General features: G+C 48.5%; 1 protein-coding gene and 1 pseudogene across 1 annotated transcript in view; one reads left to right on the top strand and one right to left on the bottom strand.

The window, feature by feature from the left end:
* Positions 1-253: 253 nt before the first annotated feature.
* LOC137521883 (mRNA turnover protein 4 homolog) lies at positions 254-21,494 on the bottom strand (annotated as a pseudogene).
* Positions 21,495-21,951: 457 nt separating this feature from the next.
* The window catches only part of LOC137521884 (aflatoxin B1 aldehyde reductase member 2-like), a 50,123-nt gene continuing 47,942 nt past the window's right edge, over positions 21,952-24,132 (top strand). The window contains exon 1 of the mRNA XM_068241741.1: positions 21,952-22,049. Coding sequence (XP_068097842.1) covers positions 22,014-22,049 — 36 coding nt within the window. The 5' untranslated portion in view covers positions 21,952-22,013. The remainder of the gene's footprint in view (positions 22,050-24,132) is intronic.

Genomic DNA, 24,132 nt, shown 5'->3' with positions numbered 1-24,132 from the left:
CCATCTCTACACGATTGGACTATTTGCTTTATGTCAAATTGTTCCTGCCCCTTCCTGCTCCCATTGGCCAAGGACTCAAGTCATGTGATGCTGTGACAGGATTTGTGGGCCCTGGTCTTCAGTTAGCCTAGAACGGCTTTTCCTGTGAGAGAGATACACGTGCAGCCCAGGGTCCTTCTATGTGGGATGTGTGACTGTTGCCCATAGCAACCAACCAGTTCTTGTTACAGTTGAAAAAGGTACAGTAAACCAGTTGGGAGCAAGATGAACATTTTAATGTTGCCCATTCACAGTACACTCCAAATGATTGACCATACAATCAGATTGGGCAGTGTTAATCAACCGACAACAAACTATCGATGTACAGATCATTCAGTAAACCCATTTTTCAGAACAATCCCGTTGATTATATTTTTGCCCAAGATTGTATCCGATCGGTCACCAATCTGATAGCTTGGGAGATCATATTAATGGGCACCTTTAGGGAACCAATCATTTTTCTCACATACGCTGAGGAAGGCAAAGGCAGGGCACAGAGCCACCAACTTCCTGTTCCCAGACAAGAGACTCAAAACATGGCTTTTAAAATCTACAGAATGCCAAATAAAAAAAACTGAGAAGCGGCAAGTCCCGATCAGGCTGATCGATAGTTCATTTGTCACACAGGTCTGCTCCAAGTATAAAAACACCAGCACTGGAAGCGGTTCTGCAGCAGCCCTGCTTGGTAAATGTCTCTTAGGTTCCACTTGAACACGGATATAGTCTGTTGCCAGCGTCTCCAGCTTGTTCTCACATAGAGGTCCTCAGAGGAACGATTCGAGCTGGCATCTGGCCCACAGACGAGGTATTATAATCTGTACTGAAGCAGGAAGCTCTCTGGTCTCTGATCATTGATGAAATATTAATCCTCCTCCTGCTCTGCATTTTCCTGCTCTGCATTGTCCTCCATCATCTCCTCCACATCATCGTTCTTATCTTCTGTAAACTTCTGGAACTCTCCAGTCTCCGCTGCCCACATGGCTTTTATAGTTACTTTGAACTCGGCCATCTCGTATCCAAACAGTTTCTGGAATGGAAAAACACAATCATCAGCCTCATCTTATTAATCTAGAGCATACATGTCAAACTCAACCACAAGTGGTTTACTCACTTTACATTATGTTTGGCCCACACTAGACCACCAGACAAGCTAAATTTGTGGTGAAGCCCTAGATCAGCACGGAATCCATATGGGGAGGGTGGGGAAAGCACAAGACACCAGGGAACTGTATAGGGGGGGGGGGGGGGACACACCTGAGATACCAAGTAACTGTATAGGGGGGGGGGGGGCACACCTGAGATACCAAGGAACTGTATAGGGGGGGGGGGGGGGCACACCTGAGATACCAAGTAACTGTATAGGGGGGGGGGGCACACCTGAGATACCAAGGAACTGTATAGGGGATGAGTGAGGACCATTAAGCACCAAAACTGAATTATATAGAGGAGGGAGGGGGGCCACTAGCCACCTACAACTGTATAGGAGAGGAGAGGAAGGTGGCATTAGACACTAATGGACTGTATAGGGCAGTGCTGTCCAACTTCGCGAGCATGGAGGGCCGTTTTTTTACCAGGCCACATGGTGGAGGGCCGGCAGACAACACCCCCCCCCCCCCCGACAAAAAAATTTTTAGCAGCAGTTTCCCCACAAAATGCACTCAGATTGGCTGTAGATGTACCCACAATATGCTGTCAGATTGGCTGCAGATGGACCCCCAGAATGCTGTCAGATTGGCTGCAGATGTACCCACAAAATGCTATCAGATTGGCTGCAGATGTAACCACAATATGCTGTCAGATTAGCTGCAGATGGACCCACAATATGCTGTCAGATTGGCTGCAGATGTACCCACAAAATGCTGTCAGATTGGCTGCAGATGGACGCACAATATGCTGTCAGATTGGCTGCAGATGGACCCACAATATGCTGTCAGATTGGCTGCAGATGTACCCACAATATGCTGTCAGATTGGCTGCAGATGGACCCACAAAATGCTGTCACATTGGCTGCAGATGGACCCACAAAATGCTGTCACATTGGCTGCAGATGGACCCACAAAATGCTGTCACATTGGCTGCAGATAGACCCACAAAATGCTGTCAGATTGGCTGCAGATAGACCCACAAAATGCTGTCAGATTGGCTGCAGATAGACCCACAAAATGCTGTCAGATTGGCTGCAGATGGACACACAATATGCTGTAAGATTGGCTGCAGATGTCCCCACAAAATGCACTTACATTGGCTGCAGATGTCCCCACAAAATGCACTTACATTGGCTGCAGATGTACCCACAAATCGCTGTCAGATTGCCTGCTGTAATGTAATATTTCCAGCCCCCCCTCTGCTCCGCTCCTCTCGTCTCGTTCCCCCGTGCTGCCGCCGCCACACCTCAGATCAGCCGCGGGTAGGAGATAGCAACCAGCCACACCAGCGCTCAGCAGCAGCGCGGTGAATTTAAATGCAGGAAGTGACATCATCGGTCACGTCCCGCATTTAAAGACCCCCGTGCGGCTGCCGTGCGCGGTGTAGCTGGTTCCTATCTCCTGCTCGCCGCCGGTCTGAGAGTTGAGGCGGCGGCTGCACGGGGGAACTAGGGGAGATTAGCGGAGGGGGGCTGTAATTTATTACATTATATCAGAGGAATGGGGGAAAGGTTTAAAAAAAAAAAAAAAAAAAAAAAAAAAAAAAAAAGCTCTGGGGACACGGAGGCTAACACTGCCACAGCAGGGGGGCCGCAGCAGAAGGCCTGGCGGGCCGGGTGCGGCCTGCCAGTGTGACAGCACTGGTATAGGGGAAGGAGGAGGGCCACCAGACACCAGGGAACTGTATAGGGGAGGGGGGCATTAGACATCCGGAAACTTTATAAGGAAGGGAAGAGGCCACTAGACATTAAGGGTGGCAAGCGACTGGCTCCTAGTGTTTAATTTCGGCCCACTTTGTATTTTGAGTTTGCCACCCCTGATCTAGAGTTAGAGATAATCCCATCCTCCTCTATACCTCTTCTACCTTCATGCCGCACTGGGTGCTGAGCGAGTGTCCCATAATCTTCAGCCTCCCCATCCCACTGCCTCAAGTCACAGAAAGGAGAAGAGGTAGCAGTGCTATTAGTCAAAGCTCCCTTTAGCTCCCATACTGCCTGTAACTAGTAGAGGTGGACATGGTAATCCCTCCGGAATCTCCTTATAAAAACACATCCATCATTCTACTTTAAATCTCACTTTTTTCCAACAAGCATACGCTATAACTCAGACCATTCCCCCTCCAATGTCTGTCCAAGCTGCGCTTGTTAATAAACATAACCTAAGAACATACTCCCTCTAGGTATACTGTAAACCAGTGGTCCTCAAACTAAGGCCCATGGGCCGAATGTGGCCCCCTGAAGCTTTTTTACTGGCCCCCCCAGACACAAAATGTATTACTTATAGATGCAGTCAGCTACATCTAACCTCCTTAGCGGTATGCCCGACACTGTGGGGTATACCGCTATCTGTCCTCCTGAGTGCCCCCCGCTGAATAAATGTCCTGTAATACCTGCTAAGCCTTCTGCTAGCACTAGGCTAGCTAGTAAGTGTCCTGCACCCTCCGCTCCCCCCGTTTATACATTACCCCACCCCCCCCCCTAGATCCAGCGATCGCGCAGCCAATGGGGAAATGGGAGGAGCGGAGGGTGCAGGACACATTTACTAGCTAGCCTAGTGCTAGCAGAAGGTTTTGCAGGTATTACAGCACATTTATTCAGCAGGGGAGCACAAAGTTGCATCACCTCCTGTGCGGCGTAACGCTCAGGCGGTTAAATATTGTTGGTACACATATAGAAGAGCAGTGCTGGCACCACCCATCCACATGGAAGCCAGAAAGCAGTAAGTTGCTGGTTTCCAATCACATTCCACATCAGGTGACACTGCTGTCCACTGCAGGATGTCACCTAGGTATGCTTTACTGTCTGGACCCCCCCCCCCCCCCCTCCTTTCCTTTAGATTGTAAGCTCACAAGGACAGGGTTCTCTCACCCTTATGCCTCAGAATTTTCTATAAATTATGTTCATCATGTTACATTTGTCACTAATTACTTTTGTATTGAAACAAAAAGAAAACATGCATTATTAGGCAACTTCGGAAAGTAACCGATCTGCATTCAACAGTCAGGTGCCCCATGACAGCAGGCAGAGATGAACTATAAATGACACTGCAGAAGCTGTCTGTCTGAGGGAGCAGACATAGCTCCGCCCTCCTTATACATTTGCTGCGCTACCAGCAGTTGTCCTCTCACCAAGCCCATCAGCCCCCAGTCCTGTTCTTAACCCACAATTCACACCATGCAAAATGGTCTAGACTGCAAATTAGAAAATATCTTTTCATATGGTAAGGTGACTATTTGCAGTGCTAGCTTGCTGGGAAACTTTAAAGTGGCTCTGAACTCAGAACTTCCTTTCTGCTCGAAAAGATAAGCAATAGCATAATAAAAACTTTAAATAAAACATCTTTGTTACAGCTGATAGAAATCCTGCAAAGAGGGCCTATTTCCACTACACGCAGATTCTGGATACAGAAAACTGACTCCAATGAATGCCTATGAGAAATCTGCATCAGAAAAATCACGTGTAGTGTAAACATAGGCTTTCATTGGAGTCCGTTTTTCTGCATCCAGAATCCTTGTGGAGTGTAAACAGGCCCTAAATCTGAAGTGTGTCTACCTTTTACTTTCATGAAAGCAGACATAGGGTTCACATACTGTGTTTACAAATTAGCTGCTCTGCTGAGACAACCAGCTGGTACAGCTGAGAGATCCAATTACAACTTGTGATTAGTCACAAATGAGGAGGAATTAGACAGGCTAGACTCTAAATACATACTAGACAAGACAAATAACACTTATATCTTAAATCTATGGACTATTGGCCCTTTTTATCTCTTTCCTGCTCTTAAAAGCCATTTTCTGCCAGGAAAGTGTTTTATGGTTGTAATTCCTTACCAGCGAGGGTTACTCTATAGTCCGGCATGATCCCGACCCAGACAAACTGTCGCTTGCATACCTGATTTTTAACTCTATCAGGCAGAGTAATAAAAAGAAAGGAACACGGCCTTGTTATTTGTGTGCGTGGCACTGTACATACATGTGTCTATCTCATAATGTCACCTCGGGTATCCTTTAAGACCAGCAATGGACAATCAATGTAAGATAATGAGTTACTCACCAGGACGCGAGCTTGCTCGGGGGTCAGAGTGTCGCCCTCTTTACACACTTCATAATCCGACAAGAGGGTCACGACTCCTGCAAGAGGGAAAGCAGAGCGGGTCAGGGCTAAGAAATGATAATCTGTTCCATGAGGCAGCGCTAACATGCGAGTCTCATCACTGATCAGCCAACCCAGGCGTCACATACACAACAGTATCATATCCCCTCCTCCCGATCGGCTGTGTGCACAGGGCTTGGGTGGAAACTTGCCGAGGGGGGCTGGACATGGAAGAGGCGTTGCGGTATATGGAAGAAGAGGCTGCGAATGTTGTAAATAAGAAGTAACACATGGAAATAGAGAGCTGCTGCCCAAGGGACCTGTACAGAACTGAAGGAGGCTGCTGTACATGAATGTTACACATGGAAGAGGGCTGCAGAAGGATTAGGAAGGGGCTGCTGCACATGGAAGGGAAGATGCAAGAAAGTTGGCCTAGGCCTGGGGGTGGGAAAAGTATAGATCTGGCCTTGTGTGTGTATGGAACTTTAAATGAACCTGCAAGCACCATTCTGATTGGCTGCAGACGTTCTGTTTTTTTAATGCCTATATAAAATAGGTGAACCAGCTGTGGAGTGTAATAATCATCATTAACCAGCATTTCTATTTTGCTCTAATAGAATATTTACAGCATATTATATACAACCAGCATTTTTTTTTACTAGAACTGCATTCAAAGGGTTAACACAGGCTTTAGAAACTTCCCTTCCAGCAGTGATGGCGGCTTCCGAACTTTACATAATGTTATCTTGTGTTTAATTGTATCAAGTGAGAAATGGAAACAAAGCCTTCTCTCACTCTGCCGGGTCCCCTGAACAAAGTCTTGCTTTCTGATTGAGTTAGAGGATGAATAAAGCAGTTATAAATAAATGCAAAGTCAGCTCTCAGAGTAAAATAAGTGTACTTTAGGAACGTATAATTTCTAAATGAATAATACTTATGCACAAAAGCAAATGTGCTAAACGTATGGCATATAGAAAGTAGGAAAACATGTTTTTATTGAATATTATGTCAGGGTTTTATACCGCTTTAAGCGTCAGTACTCCTAGTGTTGGTCAGATATGGGCTCTCAGCCACTGTCATACCAACAAATATGTATTGTAGTATCACAGCTATCGCCAATTAAATAACTTCTGGTCTAATGTCTTAAACCAGAATCCTTTTATATAAAAAGGTAATCTTGTACTTCTATAGAAAGAATATTCAAAAATTTCACACAACAGGGTTATAAACAGTATACCAATAGCAAAAATATCTAGCAACATATCTGAGTATCGGCCACAAGCTCCTGATTGTGCTCCCATGGACGGGCGCATTCTGCACATGCGCAGCACAAGAAAACTTTTTTCACGTTTAAGTTTATTGAAAGAAAAAAGTGAGGATATGTTATAACATCTATATGGATGGCATAAGAAAAAATTAGACACATACAAATATTATACACACATTACTGGTTACATTTACTTCTTTATCAAACAAACAAGAGTTCCTTGGAAGTGTAAATCTCTAAGCATAGAAGCTTGAGGTAGGCATTACCGCACGCTTGATGGGCAGATACAACAGACATCAGATAGTACAGAAATTATGTCTAGTGAGTGGGAAGCATGTGGCAGTTGAGTAAAACTAACTGCAAAATTCTTCCATATGGGGAGCACTTGCAGTTCAGAGAGAGCATGTTCCCCATGGGAGAATAAGGGCATTTGTTCCCCATCTTTAGGATATCATATTATTAGGTTACAAAGGAAGTCCAAATTTAAGGCTATATTATGTAGATGGCCTATTAGAATAGGTGTCATAGATCGCCAAGTACATAAACCAGTGTACTGCACATGCGCAGGGACTGAGGGCGCGTGCGGCCAGTGGCTCGCCCGGCTGACAGAGGGGTGATGCAGGTGAGTGGAGGATCGTGGAATCATAGCGCGGGCACAGGATGACTGCAGGGGGTTAGACGACGCCCCAGGTAAGTTAAACTGCTGTTTTCTTTATTTATTAGGTGCCCTAACTACAGTCCCCATCTCTTTCGTTACCAGGGACTACCTGTTAAAGGACCACTATCGCGAAAAACAAATATGTTAAATTTTAAATACTTGTAAACACATACAAATTAGAAGTACGTTTCTTCCTGAGTAAAATGCAGGGCTGTGGAGTCTGTACAAAAATCATCCGCCTGGTTATATTCTGCTACATTGCCAGGGAGAGGGAAGCTTTATATATCCCCTCCCACATTACTGCTCCTTGGCTGAGGGCAGTACAGTGTGGCATGGGGCTGAGAAGGGAAATACACCTCACCCCTCTGTAGAAGCACAATATATGGGTGTGCTCATGTGTTTACAAAGCAAGCTAGATATGACAGTGCAGTTTCCAAGAGACTAAAAAGAGAGAGGGAGGAGAGGACATCAGCATTGGCTTCAGAGGCAGTAAAGATGGAAAATGCCTGGAACAGTTTATTTACTAAACAAAATTCACTGAAATAAAAATGTGTACAATACATAGGTTATATTAACCTCCTTGCCGGTTATCCCGAACTCAGTTCGGGGTAACCTGCGCAGGATTTCTCAGGCCCCGCTGGGCCGATTTGCATAATTTATTTTTCCTACACGCAGCTAGCACTTTGCTAGCTGCGTGTAGTACGCAATTGCCGCCGCTCGCCGCGCCCCCCCCCCCACCCCCCAGGCCCCTGCGCAGCCTGGCCAATCAGTGCCAGGCAGCGCTAAGGGGCGGATCGGGATTCCCTGTGACGTCCATGACGTCGGTGACGCCATGGCGACCGGGGAAGCCCTGCAGGAAATCCCGTTCTTAATGGGATTTCCTGCATACTCTGATCGCCGAAGGCGATCGGAGTGGGTGGGGGGATGCCGCCGCTCAGCGGCTAGCGAGCCCTGTGCTCGCTACATGATTTAAAAAAAAAAAAAATAGATTAAAAAAAAAAGTGCGGCGCTGCCTCCTTGCCGGATTTTTTAGACCGGCAAGGAGGTTAAGTAGAACAAGTATTTATCTACTGATATGTGTTTTTTCCTGGGATAGTATGGCTGTCCCTGCTGCACTAACATTACTTAAAAACAGTGACAACTTGACAAAGATATTGCTGACGCACCTTTCTTCAGCGCTGTGGGAAGGCCCAGCTGCCGCAACTGTGGCTCCATGGAGTGTGTAAACTGTTCCAGCGGACCGGCATCAATCACCACATCATACGTGGCTTTATTTCCCGGGCAAAATCCGTCTCTTTAAACTGATCAAACCATCTGCAACACAGATCATGAGATTAGCCCATCATACACAGATCATGTGATTAATACATCATACACCTCCTGCCTCTTCTCTGACTACAGTGATAGATAATGAATTCAGCCCTTTAAAGGACAACTATCAATCTGTCATTCTATAAACCCCACATACCTATAGAGCTATTAGCGAGTAACAATAGGCTTTTCAGAAGTCTCTTATCATAAGACAAACACTTATATCACGCTTTTCTCCTGGCGGACTCAAAGCGCCAGAGCTGCAGCCACTAGGACGCCCTCTATAGGCAGTAGCAGTGTTAGGAAGACTTGCCTAAGGTCTCCTACTGAATAGGTGCTGGCTTACTGAACAGGCAGAGCTGAGATTCGAACCCAGGTCTCCTGTGTCAGAGGCAGAGCCCTTAACCATTACACTATCCAGCCACCTATCATAGCCTGTGTGAAGGGAATGCCTTGTCTATCAGGTCCCTGCTTCACGAGTCGGCGTCTAGGCCAGAGCTGTACCATGTAGACAGGTGCCACTTCCCTGTCACTATTCATAAAGGAATGATTTACGGTTTGTTTCTGCCCTGTCCCCCCACACACGCTACTTTCTCACAAATCATATGAGCGGAGGTGGTTGAGAGGGTTTTTTTTTTATTTTTTTACTACAGAGAAAGGCTCTAAAGAGAAGGACCCATACTTTATTCCTGTTCTTGCATGCTTACAACCACCATTCAGAATGAGCTCTTCCTGGCTGCAGTCTGTTTACTTTACACTGAGTGAGGCAGAGAGACACAGGAACCAGGCAGCAGCTAATGAGTTATTTACACATTATATGATGCTGTATATCTGCTTTCTATTGTTCTGAAGACATTTCAGTCACAGGATGCCAGTGAGGACCATTTCTGTATGCTGGATGTGCTCAGAATCAGAATCAATTTTATTTCGCCAATAAGTTTGCACCTACAAGGAATTTGTCTTGGCAGTTGCTTAACAAACACAAACAAAAACAATACAAGGGCAGACAATGTGTATATTACAAGTCAAGGACATTATAAGTATAGTGGCAGTAAGCAATGTGAGAATTGTTCATTTACAGTTCTGTGCTGATTACTATCAAGTCCTAGCAGCTCTAACGTGGTTCAGCATTAAGTATGGCTACCGCTTGAGGAAAAAAGCTGTTCCTGTGTCTGGAGGTTTTGGTAGCGATTGACCGGAATCTTACTCCTGAAGGCATGCGCTGGAAGATGGAGTGAGCTGGGTGAGAGGGGTCAGAGGCAATTTTGGACACACAGTGAAAACTGCTCTCTGTAAATGTCATTTTCTTCATGTAAATGAAGATGAAATAAAGCCTTCACATTGCTATTTGCTAGTAATTACTGGAAATATATATGGCATTTAGAATTAGTTGACTTTAAATAGTTGTCCTTTAACTCTGGGAGAGGCAAGTTGGGTGCATAATTTCAGCCTAATGTATTTAACCACTTAAAGTGAACCTCCAGACTAAAAATCGACTCAGCAGCACTGAAAAGGCCTGGTGTTTATTTAACAGTTTCACAGCATCAGAACTTTGTTTCTCTTATACAAGCCTCATTCTTAGCTGCACAGAAGAAAACTGCCCGGGCATTTTTCCCCCTGATGCTGTGCAAAGCATGATGGGATTTCTGTTAATGTTGTTCTCATTCTGCTGTTTAGGTGCAATTTTTTTTTTTTTTTTTTACATTTTGAATTTGAAATTGTAAGCCTAGCGCGTGCAACTGGGAGAGGTTATCAGGACAGGTTATCTCATGCTCCCTGTCACCTCCTTTCAACCAAAAAGATGGCTGCCCCCATGACAAAGATGGCAGCCCCCATGAATCACAAACATTTGCCTGTTCTTTTAAAACAGGGTGGGTAAAAAATTATACTACCTATCTATTCTAATTAACATAACTGATGTAACTTAAAGAGACTCTGAAGCGAGAATAAATCTCGCTTCAAAGCTCATAGCTAGCAGGGGCATGTGTGCCCCTGCTAAAACGCCGCTATCCCGCGGCTAAACAGGGGTCCCTTCACCCCCAAACCCACCCCCGCAAGACTTGGTCGCAAAGTTGGTCGTTCCTGGAGGCAGGGCTAACCGCCGCAGCCCTGCCTCCAGTCGCATCTATCAGCGGCGCATCGCCGCCTCTCCCCCGCCCCTCTCAGTGAAGGAAGACTGAGAGGGGAGGGGGAGAGGCGGAGATACGCGCTGACAGATGTGCGTGGGGCAGGGCTGCGGCGGTTAGCCCTGCCCCAACCAGGAAGCGCTCCCACGCTGCACCGAGGGGATTTGTGGGTGAAGGGACCCCCGTTTAGCGGCGCGATGGCGGCGGTTTAGCAGGGGCACACATGCCCCTGCTAACTATGAGGTCTGAAGCGAGATTTATTCTCGCTTCAGACTCTCTTTAATGACAGTATGTTTGTTTAGGCTGAAGTTCCCCTTTAAGTACCAACAGTCTTTGCCCCCTTAAGCACCAGAGACCACTGGTAACATAAAGATGGAATACAGACGAATCGCCGCATATACATGCCGCAACTGCCGTCCACGCCGGGATCCAGAGGACACCCACTCTGCTGTCTCTATGACGGCAGAGTCATGTAAGCCGGTCAGGAGCCGCTTTCATTGGCTCCTGACCGTGTCTATCAAGCCTATGAGAGTTGCTTACATTGATAAACACGGCCAGGAGCCAATTAAATTGGTTTACTGACCCTCTCACAGAGATAGGCAGAGCAAGTGAGCTGCGACGGGACACAGCGGCAAAATCGGCGGGGAGCAACGAAAATGGTGGATGCGCGCTGTGGCGGTGAATTGAAATCTACGCCCTGTTTGCATGGGCATGAACACGGCAGCAGCCCCAGGACTGCCTAACGATTGGCGTCAAGTCCTGGAGCTGTAGTTTAGCAGTGAAAGCACGCGCGCCTGTGCGATGTTTCACGGAACTCTGCTCCGTGATCAGCCTGCTTGTCGCGAACGCGGTTAGCAGACTGTTTCCAGCCGAAAAGGGAAAGAAATCCCCTTTGTTTGCCCTTGTTCAGCACTGTGTCAGGTGGCTGGTGGGTTATGTGGGGAGAATAATCCTCTTGGCTGTTGCTCAGCCAAAGTAACCCGCCAGGACTCACTGGCCAACCGGTTGGTGTCTGCCGTACACGCATTGGATTCTGATTTATCAGCTGAGTTTCATCCAATGTGTGTACAGAGTTCTATAATAATAATTCCGATATTTGTATAGTGCTTTTCTCCTGTCTGACTCAAAGCGCTCAAGAACAGCAGGCACTAAGAGTGCGCTAATTGGGCCACCCTGCAGTGTTCAAAAGTCTTGCCCATGGACTTCTTACTGAATAGGTACTGACCCCTAGCCAGGATTCCAACCAGAGAGCCAGTCTATTGGGTATTCAAGAATACAAGGCATTTACAGCCAGTAGGACTCAAAAATAATTCGGACACCACTGGAAAGAATTTAAAGCGGAACTGTAGATATAAAATAAACACATTGTTTCTCTTACCTGGGGCTTCCCTAAGCCCCCAGCAGCTGTCCTGTCCCGCGCCATTCCTGCACGATCCTCTGTTCTCCCGCCACCGCACCGTCCGTCGATGCCAGTGCAGCCCTTCCAAGCGTATCCTTTCTTCAAGTTCCCCTCTGCAATAGCGGGGAACGCGAAGGATACGTATGGCCAAAGCCGCGCAGTGGCCCGGCGGCGAAACCGAAAGTAGCTGGCCGCGGGAGAACGGAGGCTCGGGACAGGACGGCTGCTGGGGGCTTGGGGAAGTGAAACAATGTGTTTATTTTATATCTACAGTTCCGCTTTAAACTGTAGAGGACATGTTTTGTGCCCTTTATGAGCCCGGGAAGTCTCAGGACAATGGGCTGAAGGTGAGAGTCCAGCCATTCCCATAGATGCTCTCCTAGGGTGAGCGCTGTAATAACAGTGCAGGAGATTTGGGTGCAGCCAGCGCCACCATAGACCGTAATAGGAATTATGGCTATAGCGCCGCACAGTGAGTGACTTCGGTGCAGTCAGAAGACGGAGCTGAGACCCCGAGAGAAGGCTGCACGAGCCGCCCCTGCTAACATGCTCTGCAGCGTGGAACAGATGTCTCTCTCAATAAGAGAAGGGTAAGGTCCCCGGATAATGTGTAACGCATGGATTTGCTTCCATTGTTTGTATTGTGAGATGCATTAGTTCTTAATGCACCTGTTTCACTGCAATGAGCACACTTGTGCCTTTAAGAGGCTTTTTAGCCCTATGCAGTGAGTACCTATCAGGTGCATCTTGGTTAGATGCGCGACCATTTCATTTTCTCCCCATTGCATAGAAGATGGAGCTGAAGCTACTTTTAAAACACTGTAATTCAGCCGCCAGCAATCGCTGGAAGCCGAATTACATCATTCCCCACCATCCACATGGACCTGGAGGGGGAATAGTATTTAACGCCGCCGGGATGTGCAGGAGCAGGATAAGCCATATATCAGCTGAATTCTGCGCCCAAGTTTCCTGGCGGCGATTTCATACGTATGCCCCCAAGGGAGCCTATACTAGAAACAATGGGTCTAACTTGGGGTGGGGGGCCTGGCTTGTGCACCTTGGGTAGGTGGTGGAAAAATGGGATGACTAGACAACGCACCTTCAAAAATGATGTCATATTTTTATTAACCCCCTTGGCGGTACGCAGTTTGAGGCTGCGTCCGCCAGGAGGTTTTTTTTTGCCCCCCAAAATTTTTTAAAACGCTTTAGCTAGCATTTCGCTAGCTAAGCGTATGCACAAGCTTGCTCCGATCCCCCCCTTGCCCGCCGATCGTCGCCGGCTATACGTACCTGGCCACGATCCCCCGAAAAGCGCAGTTTCCCGATCGGCTTCTAGCGTTGCTATGGCGACGATCAGAGATGACGTCATCTACGTCATCGCGAAGCCTGGAGCCGATTGGGCGGCTGCGCTGACGTGGGAAAGCTGGGGGGTACGTATACCAGAAGTAATTGCGGGCGATCACGGGGGACCCCGGAGAAACTTTGTGCATACGCTTAGCTAGCGAACCGCTAGCTAAAGCATATTGCACCAGGTTTTTTTTTCAAAGTCCTGGGGCCATGTGATCCTCCGCGGCGGCTGCCCCGTGTGTAGCACGGGGTTACCGCTAAGGAGGTTAATGACCCCCATAGTTTCTCCTATTGAAATAAATTGATTGTAGTCAGATTTATGATGATAAGTAGGATCAGACTACAAGGGAGTATAGGTTTTAGGGACAATGATTTGGCGCAAGTTCTCAGATCTATAGCCCTCTACATTAAGGATTACAACTGCTCCCCCACTTGCCGGCATTGCTAATGATAATATCGGTTCTGTTTTTTAACTTATCCAAAGCTGCCAACTCTAGGAGGGTCAGATTAGGTTGCAAAGTGGTCTGCGGCATAAGCCTTTTTAAAGGGAACCTGAGATAGGCGAATATGAATAAAACATACATACCCGGGGCTTCCTCAAGCCCCCTCCGGCCCGATCGCTCCCACGCAGTCCTCATCCGACTCCCAGTTTTTCCGCGATTGGCCCCGAAAAGTCCTCCGAGTCAACTGTGCATGCATGGCCTGGCCGCGCGGTCCCGCTGTGTTCATGCCGCCTTGACCGTTCTGCTCCTGGGCAAGTGCAGGATATTCCAGGTGACGGGAGTGAGACGGGGGAGTGCACCTGGCCGGACTGCGCCGACTGGAGGATTTTTTTGCGGCCAGTAGCAAGCGAAAGAGAAGGCAACTGAGGACGAGGGAGCAATCAGGCTGGAGGAAGCCCAGGGTATAAAACCTTTCGATAGACTTATTGAACTTTTCACTAGAGTTTAACCTATTAGGTGTAAGTTGAGGGTCTCCCTTAAATTTTGAGGAGTTATTGGGGTCAGCTCAGTCCTTGAATTATTTGGTACTGCAGTTTGAATGCACGTAATGTACCTCTAATTTTATGATGGGCTTCTGCACACCATTTATAAGGCAGGTGCTGCTTGGAAATGCTCTTCACTACTGTGCGTTTTTTATATGATTTGGGGAGGTAGTTTTGTGGGTAATCTCCTTGGTGGTGGGGGCAGTTGTGGATGGTCTCCCCAGGTGGTGCTGTCTGGGCTGCTCCTGCCCCCCTGGGGTGTGTTTTGCAGAGCAGGGCCTGTATTGTACACCTCTGTGTATTTATCGGTTTTAACTTTTCAATAGACAAACGGGAGTCATTTATACATTATATAGTATACTATATACACACATTATAATCTTACTCTGTAGCTTCTTCCTTTGTGCGGCTGGTGCACAGCAGCCCCACCTCCCCCCGGAGACACTTGCCGAGCTGAAATAAGACAAGAAATCGGTTAATTCAGGGCTGATGAAGGTCAGGGGTCACATTAGGGACTCACACAAGGCCTCACCAGGTGCACGTTATCTTTATATTCATCGCATGGCCCCTTCCCCAAAGCCAGGATCATCACTTTGTTCTTGCCGAAGAATAACCTACAGGAAACAAGATGCTGATTCAAATGGGAACTTCTGTATTCACCATAAAAAGTTATTTCCTTTCCAAGTTCTCTCTAAGGTATGGATTTCAAATAAGACTGCAGACTGAATGCATAAAGTCCAGCAGATTACCATTAGTCAAGTCCATGTGCAGAGGAGTATAGTTAACACATTAGCAACTTCAATAGAGCTATCTCGTTAGAGATAAATGCACTGCTTTTAACTTCACTATACTTGCGGTGGGTTTCGCAACTCACAATAGGATTGGGCCTTTTTGTGATGGGTGTGTTTCAGTTGGGATGGGGGGGGGGGGGAAAGGTTGACGCCCCTTGTGAAACAGAAGACAGGTAGCGGGTACATTCCGTGCAATGTTAAAAAGCCAGCGTTTTGGAGACATGCAGGGCCCCTTTATAAAGTCATAAATTGCTCTAGGCAACCATCTATCCGCCTCTCAGAGGTGGATTGGCCTTAGTCAGATGGGGAGTTTGAGCTCCTCTTTGCACTCACTAACAGTGATGTGTCTCCAGCAATCAGCTGCATCCACCTTTGAGCGGCAGACAGATTGTTGCCGAGAGCAGTACACGCCTTGATAAAGGGGCCCTCCGTGCCTCCAAAACGTTGCATTTTTAACATTTCAAGTAACAATGAAAGGAGTTTTTGGGCTGTGCTGGCTACTTCAGTAATGCTTTTGACTTCAGTCGGCAGAACTCCTTGTGCTGTAAATTCTTGGAATGCTTAGATGTCTCTCTACTAGCAGAAAATATAGAAACTGAAAGCAGAAGTCCTCTGTTGTCTCACACTGCCCCCTAGTGACACGTGGCCATAAATACACATCACAGCGGTTTAATTAGAAGCAGGGAAATGTAACGAATAAAAAAAAAAAGTGCTAAAATAAATTGGCCTGGAGTACTTACAAGCCTCTAAATAAATTAGCTGCTAAAGGGCTAAGTAAGATTCACAACCACTCCATTACAGTACCTCTATTGAAGATACCCATTGTGCCTACATACAGTGTGGAAGGCACGTTACTGATTACGATCACAAGGTGACCACACACTAATCTGTTTTACCTGGTGGATTTGATTACTATAATCAAATCTGCCAGATAATACACCAACATAGCCAACCAATTGTAATTTCAACCAACCCCTGCCCCCTTCTGTCACAAAACACACGTTCTTGCCTGAGCGACGCATACAGGTCTGTTGCTGCTGCTGCTACTACTAGCACTTGGTCACATGTCTGATGAACAGACTAGATACGGGAGGCCATAAGAGAAAATGGTTCAAAAGTCAACTTCTGTAAGTTTTAAATAATAAATATTACAACTGGTATTGGATCTTCTCACTTACAAATTTAAGAAAAATATAGCTGGACTATAAATGGCCCAGCTATAAATAGTTTTCTTAAAATGTGTAAGTGAGGAGATCCAATACCCACAAACCCAGCACCAATGTCACAATTTAAAGTCAGGCACCTAAGCTGAAACATGCAAAAACATTGCTAATGCGCGCAAACGCCTCCTCCATCCAGTTTCCGAGGGTCTGTTATCGATCTGGGACATTTCTATGCTAACATGCCAAATAAAACTTGAACGCCGCACAAACAGCAATAGCATCCCATTGGACAATCTGGGCGTGGGAGGCAATGAGTGTAGCCCGAAGTGCCAGAAGAGCTAAAATCAGCGGAGATTGCATTGCAGATATCGGCGGCGGCTTACGCAAGTTACAAATTCGTGTAAGGAGTAGGTGGGGGTAGGTTAGTGTTATACTTAGTGATAGGCTACTAGATTTATGCTTAGATAGGGGTCGGTTAGCTTAAGGAGTGCTAGCGTTAGGCTTAGAAAGCGGTCGGTTAGCGTTAGGAGTAGAGAGTGATGGTTAGTACGAGAGAAAGGTTAAGCAGACAATAGCGGCTTCTCCTGGCACCCTCTTTCATAGTTGCCAGGGTAACCAGTCTATTCTCACCAGACCATCATATCCATCAGGATAGGTTACACTGATTGACACTGTGTCCATCAGGATAGGTTACACCTAGCTGCAGCTATGTCCATCAGGGTAGGTTACACTGACTGACCCTGTGTCCATCAGGGTAGGTTACACTGACTGACCCCTTGTCCCTCAGGGTAGGTTACACTGACTGACCCCTTGTCCCTCAGGGTAGGTTACACTGACTGACCCCTTGTCCCTCAGGGTAGGTTACACTGACTGACCCCTTGTCCATCAGGGTAGGTTACACTGACTGACCCCTTGTCCATCAGGGTAGGTTACACTGACTGACCCCTTGTCCATCAGGGTAGGTTACACTGACTGACCCCTTGTCCATCAGGGTAGGTTACACTGACTGACCCCTTGTCCATCAGGGTAGGTTACACTGACTGACCCCTTGTCCATCAGGGTAGGTTACACTGACTGACCCCTTGTCCATCAGGGTAGGTTATACTGACTGACACTGTGTCCATGAGGATAGATTACACTGGCTGACAGGACAGAGGGAGGGTGGGAGCACGTACCGGCTGTGTTTCCAGGCGTTCCTGACATCCTTCAGCTTGTTGTTCCTCATGTTCTCCACCGACAGGACGAAGAGGTACTTGTAGGTGTCCACACATTTCCGTAGCTGGAGAGAAATGACAAACGACCACTCCTAAAGCTGATTTGCTGAGATTTGTTTTATAACCATTTCTCCCAGTCATCCCCAAATATACCTGTGTACCCCCAACTCACAGCCCCACCATGCACCCCCCCCCCCCCCCCAGTATGTTCACCTTTAAGGGTCATGTAACAACAATCTCCAGCCAGTCAGTCATGAAACTGAAGCACTCAGCCACTGGCTCTGCAATCAGCAGCACAGGGAGGAAGCGGCAGCTACTAGTGCACACCTTCCCTGAATTCACGTGACTAGTGCGTAGCATGGACATGCTGTCCACTCTGGTGGCCCGCACAGTGTCCGCCGTACGCACTGCACAGATGAGGGGCTGTCTGCCATTATATAGCAATGTATACGTTGTGGAAAAATATTACCACACAGGTCACGTTTGCGAGAGAAAATCTTGTACTATGCATGCACAGGATGCTGCTCCTGGCGGCGGGAGCGTGATGAAGGACGTGCGCAGCTAGGGCCGCAAGGCGCAGTGGCCAGCGACTGGCTCAGTCAGCGGAATAGAAAACGTCACTGCGGGGGACCGGAGGATCAGTTTGTCCCAGCACAGGGAAAGGGCGGCCCCAGCCAAATTTTTTTTTTAAATATTCCCCTTGAAAATCAATAGATGACTTGATTGGCTGATGTAGGTTCTACCCACTTTTTTTTTTTATATAAATCCCAGTCACCCACTGTGCCAAGTTTTAGTGCCTTGCCATTAACAGTGTCAGAATGGCTGCAGTTTAAATTTTCCCATTGAAAATTTTGGTGGTTTATGGCTTCACCCACTTTTTGTAACCTTGACAAGGTCACCCAATGACGTTTGTAAGCTTTGGGGTCCTTGCCATCAATAGTGTAACAATGGAAGCAGTTTATCTTTAAAAAAAACAAACCAACAACCCTAGATTGGCTGTGGCTCCGCCCCCTTTTCTACATTTGAACCCCAGTCACCCTATGATTGGCTGTAGCAGGTTTGAGGCCTCCGCAATTAACAGTGTAAGAATGGCAGCAATTTAAATATTCCCCTTGAAAATCAATAGGTGAAGGTTGATTGGCTCACCCCCACTGTCCTGAATATAAATCCCGCTCACCCAGCGACAGACTGGGCTAAGTTTAGGAACTGGCGTTATTTCTGACAGTGGCAAGCCAGCCGTCCGTCCACGTCCTCCTCCTTTCCCAAAAGGGTTTTATTATATAGGATAGTTTTCCCGCAAGTGACGCAGCCAATGAGCAGTGTGGCGACCCCAGTCCTCACCTCCTCTATCAGATTCTGCTTCACCTCCAGGCCCTTCTTGGCAGTTTTGGTTAGTGACACTGAAAAAAAAACAGAAATCAGTATCAAAAGGGCAGCAGAGGGAGCCTGGGTTAGCAGGTGGTGGCAATACAGTAGAGGACAGGTTGTTGACAGCATGAGATGAGCTAGTACAGTACAGCATAGGACATGGTATGGGTGATAGTTGTACAGTATAGGGACATGATGGTAGTTCTCATACAGTATAGTAGTTCTCATACAGCTGTAGTAGTCTAGGCACATGCTAGTAGTAGTAGTACAGTATACAGGCCGGCTGGGAGTTGTACAATATGCTGGGGGTTGTAGTTGTACAGTATAGGTAATGCTGGGGGGATGTAATAGTGCAATAAAGCAGGCAGGCTGGGGGTTGTAGTCGCGCAGGACACAGGCAGGCTGGGGGTTGTAGTCGCGCAGGACACAGGCAGGCTGGGGGTTGTAGTCGCGCAGGACACAGGCAGGCTGGGGGTTGTAGTCGCGCAGGACACAGGCAGGCTGGGGGTTGTAGTCGCGCAGGACACAGGCAGGCTGGGGGTTGTAGTCGCGCAGGACACAGGCAGGCTGGGGGTTGCAGTCGCGCAGGACACAGGCAGGCTGGGGGTTGCAGTCGCGCAGGACACAGGCAGGCTGGGGGTTGCAGTCGCGCAGGACACAGGCAGGCTGGGGGTTGCAGTCGCGCAGGACACAGGCAGGCTGGGGGTTGCAGTCACGCAGGACACAGGCAGGCTGGGGGTTGCAGTCGCGCAGGACACAGGCAGGCTGGGGGTTGCAGTCGCGCAGGACACAGGCAGGCTGGGGGTTGCAGTCGCGCAGGACACAGGCAGGCTGGGGGTTGCAGTCGCGCAGTATACAGGCAGGCTGGGGGTTGTAGTCGCGCAGTATACAGGCAGGCTGGGGGTTGTAGTCGCGCAGTATACAGGCAGGCTGGGGGTTGTAGTCGTGCAGTATACAGGCAGGCAAGGGGTTGTAGTCGTGCAGTATACAGGCAGGCAAGGGGTTGTAGTCGCGCTGGGGGTTGTAGTCGCACAGTATACAGGCAGGCAAGGGGTTGTAGTCGCGCAGTATACAGGCAGGCAAGGGGTTGTAGTCGCGCAGTATACAGGCAGGCAAGGGGTTGTAGTCGCGCAGTATACAGGCAGGCAAGGGGGTTGTAGTCGCGCAGTATACAGGCAGGCAAGGGGGTTGTAGTCGCGCAGTATACAGGCAGGCAGGCAAGGGGTTGTAGTCGCATAGTATACAGGCAGGCAAGGGGTTGTAGTCGCGCAGTATACAGGCAGGCAAGGGGTTGTAGTCGCATAGTATACAGGCAGGCTGGGGAGCGTAGTAGTGCAGGATACAGACAGGTTGGGAGTTGTAGTAGTGCAGGATACAGGCAGGCTGGGGGTTGTAGTAGTGCAGGATACAGGCAGGCTGGGGGTTGTAGTAGTGCAGGATACAGGCAGGCTGGGGGTTGTAGTAGTGCATGATACAGGAGGCTGGGGGTTGTAGTAGTGCAGGATACAGGAAGGCTGGGGGTTGTAGTAGTGCAGGATACAGGCAGGCTGGGGGTTGTAGTAGTGCAGTATACAGACAGGTTGGGAGTTGTAGTAGTGCAGGATACAGGCAGGCTGGGGGTTGTAGTAGTGCAGGATACAGGCAGGCTGGGGGTTGCAGTAGTGCAGGATACAGGAAGGCTGGGGGTTGTAGTAGTGCAGGATACAGGCAGGCTGGGGAGGAGCGTAGTAGTGCAGGATACAGGCAGGCTGGGAGTTGTAGTAGTGCAGGATACAGACAGGCTGGGGGTTGTAGTAGTGCAGGATACAGACAGGCTGGGGGTTGTAGTAGTGCAGGATACAGGCAGGCTGGGGGTTGTAGTAGTGCAGGATACAGGCAGGCTGGGGAGCGTAGTAGTGCAGGATACAGACAGGCTGGGAGTTGTAGTAGTGCAGGATACAGGCAGGCTGGGGGTTGTAGTAGTGCAGGATACAGGCAGGCTGGGGAGGAGCGTAGTAGTGCAGGATACAGGCAGGCTGGGAGTTGTAGTAGTGCAGGATACAGGAAGGCTGGGGGTTGTAGTAGTGCAGGATACAGGCAGGCTGGGGAGGAGCGTAGTAGTGCAGGATACAGGCAGGCTGGGAGTTGTAGTAGTGCAGGATACAGGCAGGCTGGGGGTTGTAGTAGTGCAGGATACAGGCATGCTGGGGGTTGTAGTAGTGCAGGATACAGGCAGGCTGGGGGTTGTAGTAGTGCAGGATACAGGCAGGCTGGGGGTTGTAGTAGTGCAGGATACAGGAAGGCTGGGGGTTGTAGTAGTGCAGGATACAGGCAAGCTGAGGGTTTCTCTCACCCTTCTTGTCCCGCTTGGATTTCGGCATGTTGGTGTCTCCGGGTCATGTGTCCCTCCAGCGGCTGCACGTGGAGGAGGCTGAGGACCCCGCGCTGCATGCTGGGAGCCACCGGGCTGCCCTTCCCAGTGCCTGACTGACAGTACAGAACCCGGAGGCGGCCCGGAGCTAGTCTACTTTAGGGGACCCACCGTAAATCCCCATAGAGAATTTGAGCTGGGCTGAAAACAGAACGAATCTCCGCTTTCAGCTCTTTTAAACCCCCACAAGCCATATATCTATGGAAAGCTGAGAATCTGCTCTACCAAATGATGTTACTTTCGGTGAGCAAAAAGTGAAACTCACCGTGTACGAGCCGCCGAACGGCCGCGATCGCGGCTCCATCGGCCATCTTACATCTCTACTGCTCCTATTTTTCTCCCTCCTCATTGGAGGGATTGTTAGCTGGGGGGGCGTGCCAGAAAGTGCTGTCCCTTCTCCCCGGACAAGGCTCAAACCCACAAGTAGCTACTGACTGTACTTTCCCTCCCTGGAAATATCAGCAACTTCTGAATAAGACTGAATAAGTGCTAGGCATTGCTAGGATTAGAAGACTCACAAGTTACCACCTCTACCGGCCTTCAGGGCTGAGAAAATAATAGTTTGGCCGACTGAAATTAAAACTACCGAACAGAAGAAGTTTACATTTCACGTTTTTTTTTTTTTTTTCCTCTGGCACGCCCCCAGCTAACAATCCCTCCAATGAGGAGGGAGAAAAATAGTAGCAGCAGAGATGTAAGATGGCCGACGGAGCCGCGATCGGCGGCTCGTACACGGTGAGTTTCACTTTTTACTCACCGAAAGTAACATCATTTGGTAGAGCAGATTCTCAGCTTTCCATAGATATATGGCTTGTGGGGGTTTAAAAGAGCTGAAAGCGGAGATTCGTTCCGTTTTCAGCACAGTTTAAATTCTCTATGGGGATTTACGGTGGGTCCCCTAGTAGACTAGCTCCCATAAACCCGCCCCTCCTCAGCCTGGCTTTCCAGACAAACAGTGTGGTGGCGGTGTGCCGTCTGAAAAAGCTATCCGTCCGAAAAATAGCTACATTCCGCACTGCGCATGCGTGCGCATGCCCACATTAGAGATGGGAAGTTCGGATCTTTTCAATGATCCGGATGATTCGAATCGGATCATTGAAGAGATCCGGATCTTTGATCCGAATCTCGGATCATTTTACTACTGGAAGCATTCGGGGGTGAAATGAACAGCAGGACAGGTCTGTGGACAGGAGAAGGGGAGGGGGATGGACACACAGAGAAGGGGAGAAGATGGACAGAGGGCAGGGAGTGGACAGAGATGGGAGGAGGGACGAGCAGAGAGCAGAAATGTTTGCACACAATACCCACATGCTGAAGTCATATGCTTTACATATATTTCACCTATATGCTCATCTGTACACTTTGAAAGAAAAGGTCGCACAGTGAAAGAAAGCATTCCCAGAAGATAAGTGCAGCTGTTTAGTGCTGAGTGCAGGAGGATTATATTGCCTTTCAATCACAGTGTCTGCAAAGTTACTGAGCTGTGCTGAGCCAAAAGCTTCCAATGTGATCACTGTGCAGCACTACGGAACAGACAGCCTATAATGGGCAGCACATTGCTGCCAGTATGTGTGCTCTACACATATCTGGCAGTGGCACCCATGTCCCCTCTCTCTCATCTACCTGTCTCCCTGCAAGGCTGGCTTCCATCCAACAGAGCGATCCCTGCTTCCAGGACCCCGCTGCCCGCTTAGAGGGGGCGTGTCGCTCCTGGCCCCGCCCCTTTTGCGATCCGAATCGTTCATTTTGATGATTCGGATGATCGACTCATAAAATAGATTCGGATCAAAGATCCGAATCGTTCATGATCCGGACAACACTAGCCCACATCCATTAGCGTGTCATAGGAGGGGGGAGGGTCGTCCAAAATAGCTACTTTTCTGCCGCACAGATAGAAAAGCTAGCAAACCTAGTGCAGAACTTTTGCTAAAGAAGAAGTGGCTATGAGCCGCTGTGCAGGCTTGCCGAGAGCTCATCTCCTGTGCTTTATTACACAGCTGCGTGACTCGCAGGGCACCTGATACTCCCACACTCAGGCTGACGTGCTTTGCTTCCTCTGAAGGCTGCAATGTATGTCCTCCTCGCACAGCAGAGCGGTGTATATCTCTGGCACACACCTAGTCTAGTGCTGTGCATTCCTCTTCCCTGCTCTCTCCTCTGCTTTCATCAGAGCTCCTCTGCTATCAATCACATTTGTATTTGTGCAGCTCCTGATTGAGTTGTCAGTCATGTGACAAACTCGGGAAGCACAGTACACTGGGCAGCTCGCCTCTGATGAAAGTGTAGGAGAGGAGCAATGCACAGCGCTTGACAAGGTGTAATGTCATTATAACTGCTTTGCTGTGCATACAAAGGTGGAGGGGGACAAGGTGTAATGTAGTTATAAACTGCTTTGCTGTGCATACAAAGGTGGAGGGGCACACACACATTGCAAGGGGGGGGGGGGGGGGGGACGTCAGCCACGGAAAGTGTGTGTGGGGGGGGGGAGACTGGCCTCAAATTACATCAATCTTTGTGGAAAGGTAATATACATGGGGAAGGTGAGGGAAGAGGGTCAGTAATGCTGGCCACTTAGTTTCTTTCTTGGGGGGAGGGGGATGATCCTGGCTATACATAGGGGAATAAGTCGACCACTAGATTAGTAGGAGGGGGGGGCACACATAAGATGTTGGGAGGGATAGTCATACTGGCCACTTTGCAGGGGGGGGGGGGGTTTAAGGTGTACTGGCCAAACTTTTCTGGTGGAAAAATGATAGCACATGGTATGAGGGGAAGGGCAGGGGGTAAGGTGCAGAGCAGGTGAAAAACAGGGCTGCCA

The sequence above is a fragment of the Hyperolius riggenbachi genome, chromosome 6 (assembly GCF_040937935.1).
Source record: "Hyperolius riggenbachi isolate aHypRig1 chromosome 6, aHypRig1.pri, whole genome shotgun sequence".
NCBI classification, from domain to species: Eukaryota; Metazoa; Chordata; class Amphibia; order Anura; family Hyperoliidae; genus Hyperolius; species Hyperolius riggenbachi.
Note: the sequence above shows the minus strand (reverse complement) of the source record. Positions and strands in the feature narration are given on the sequence as shown.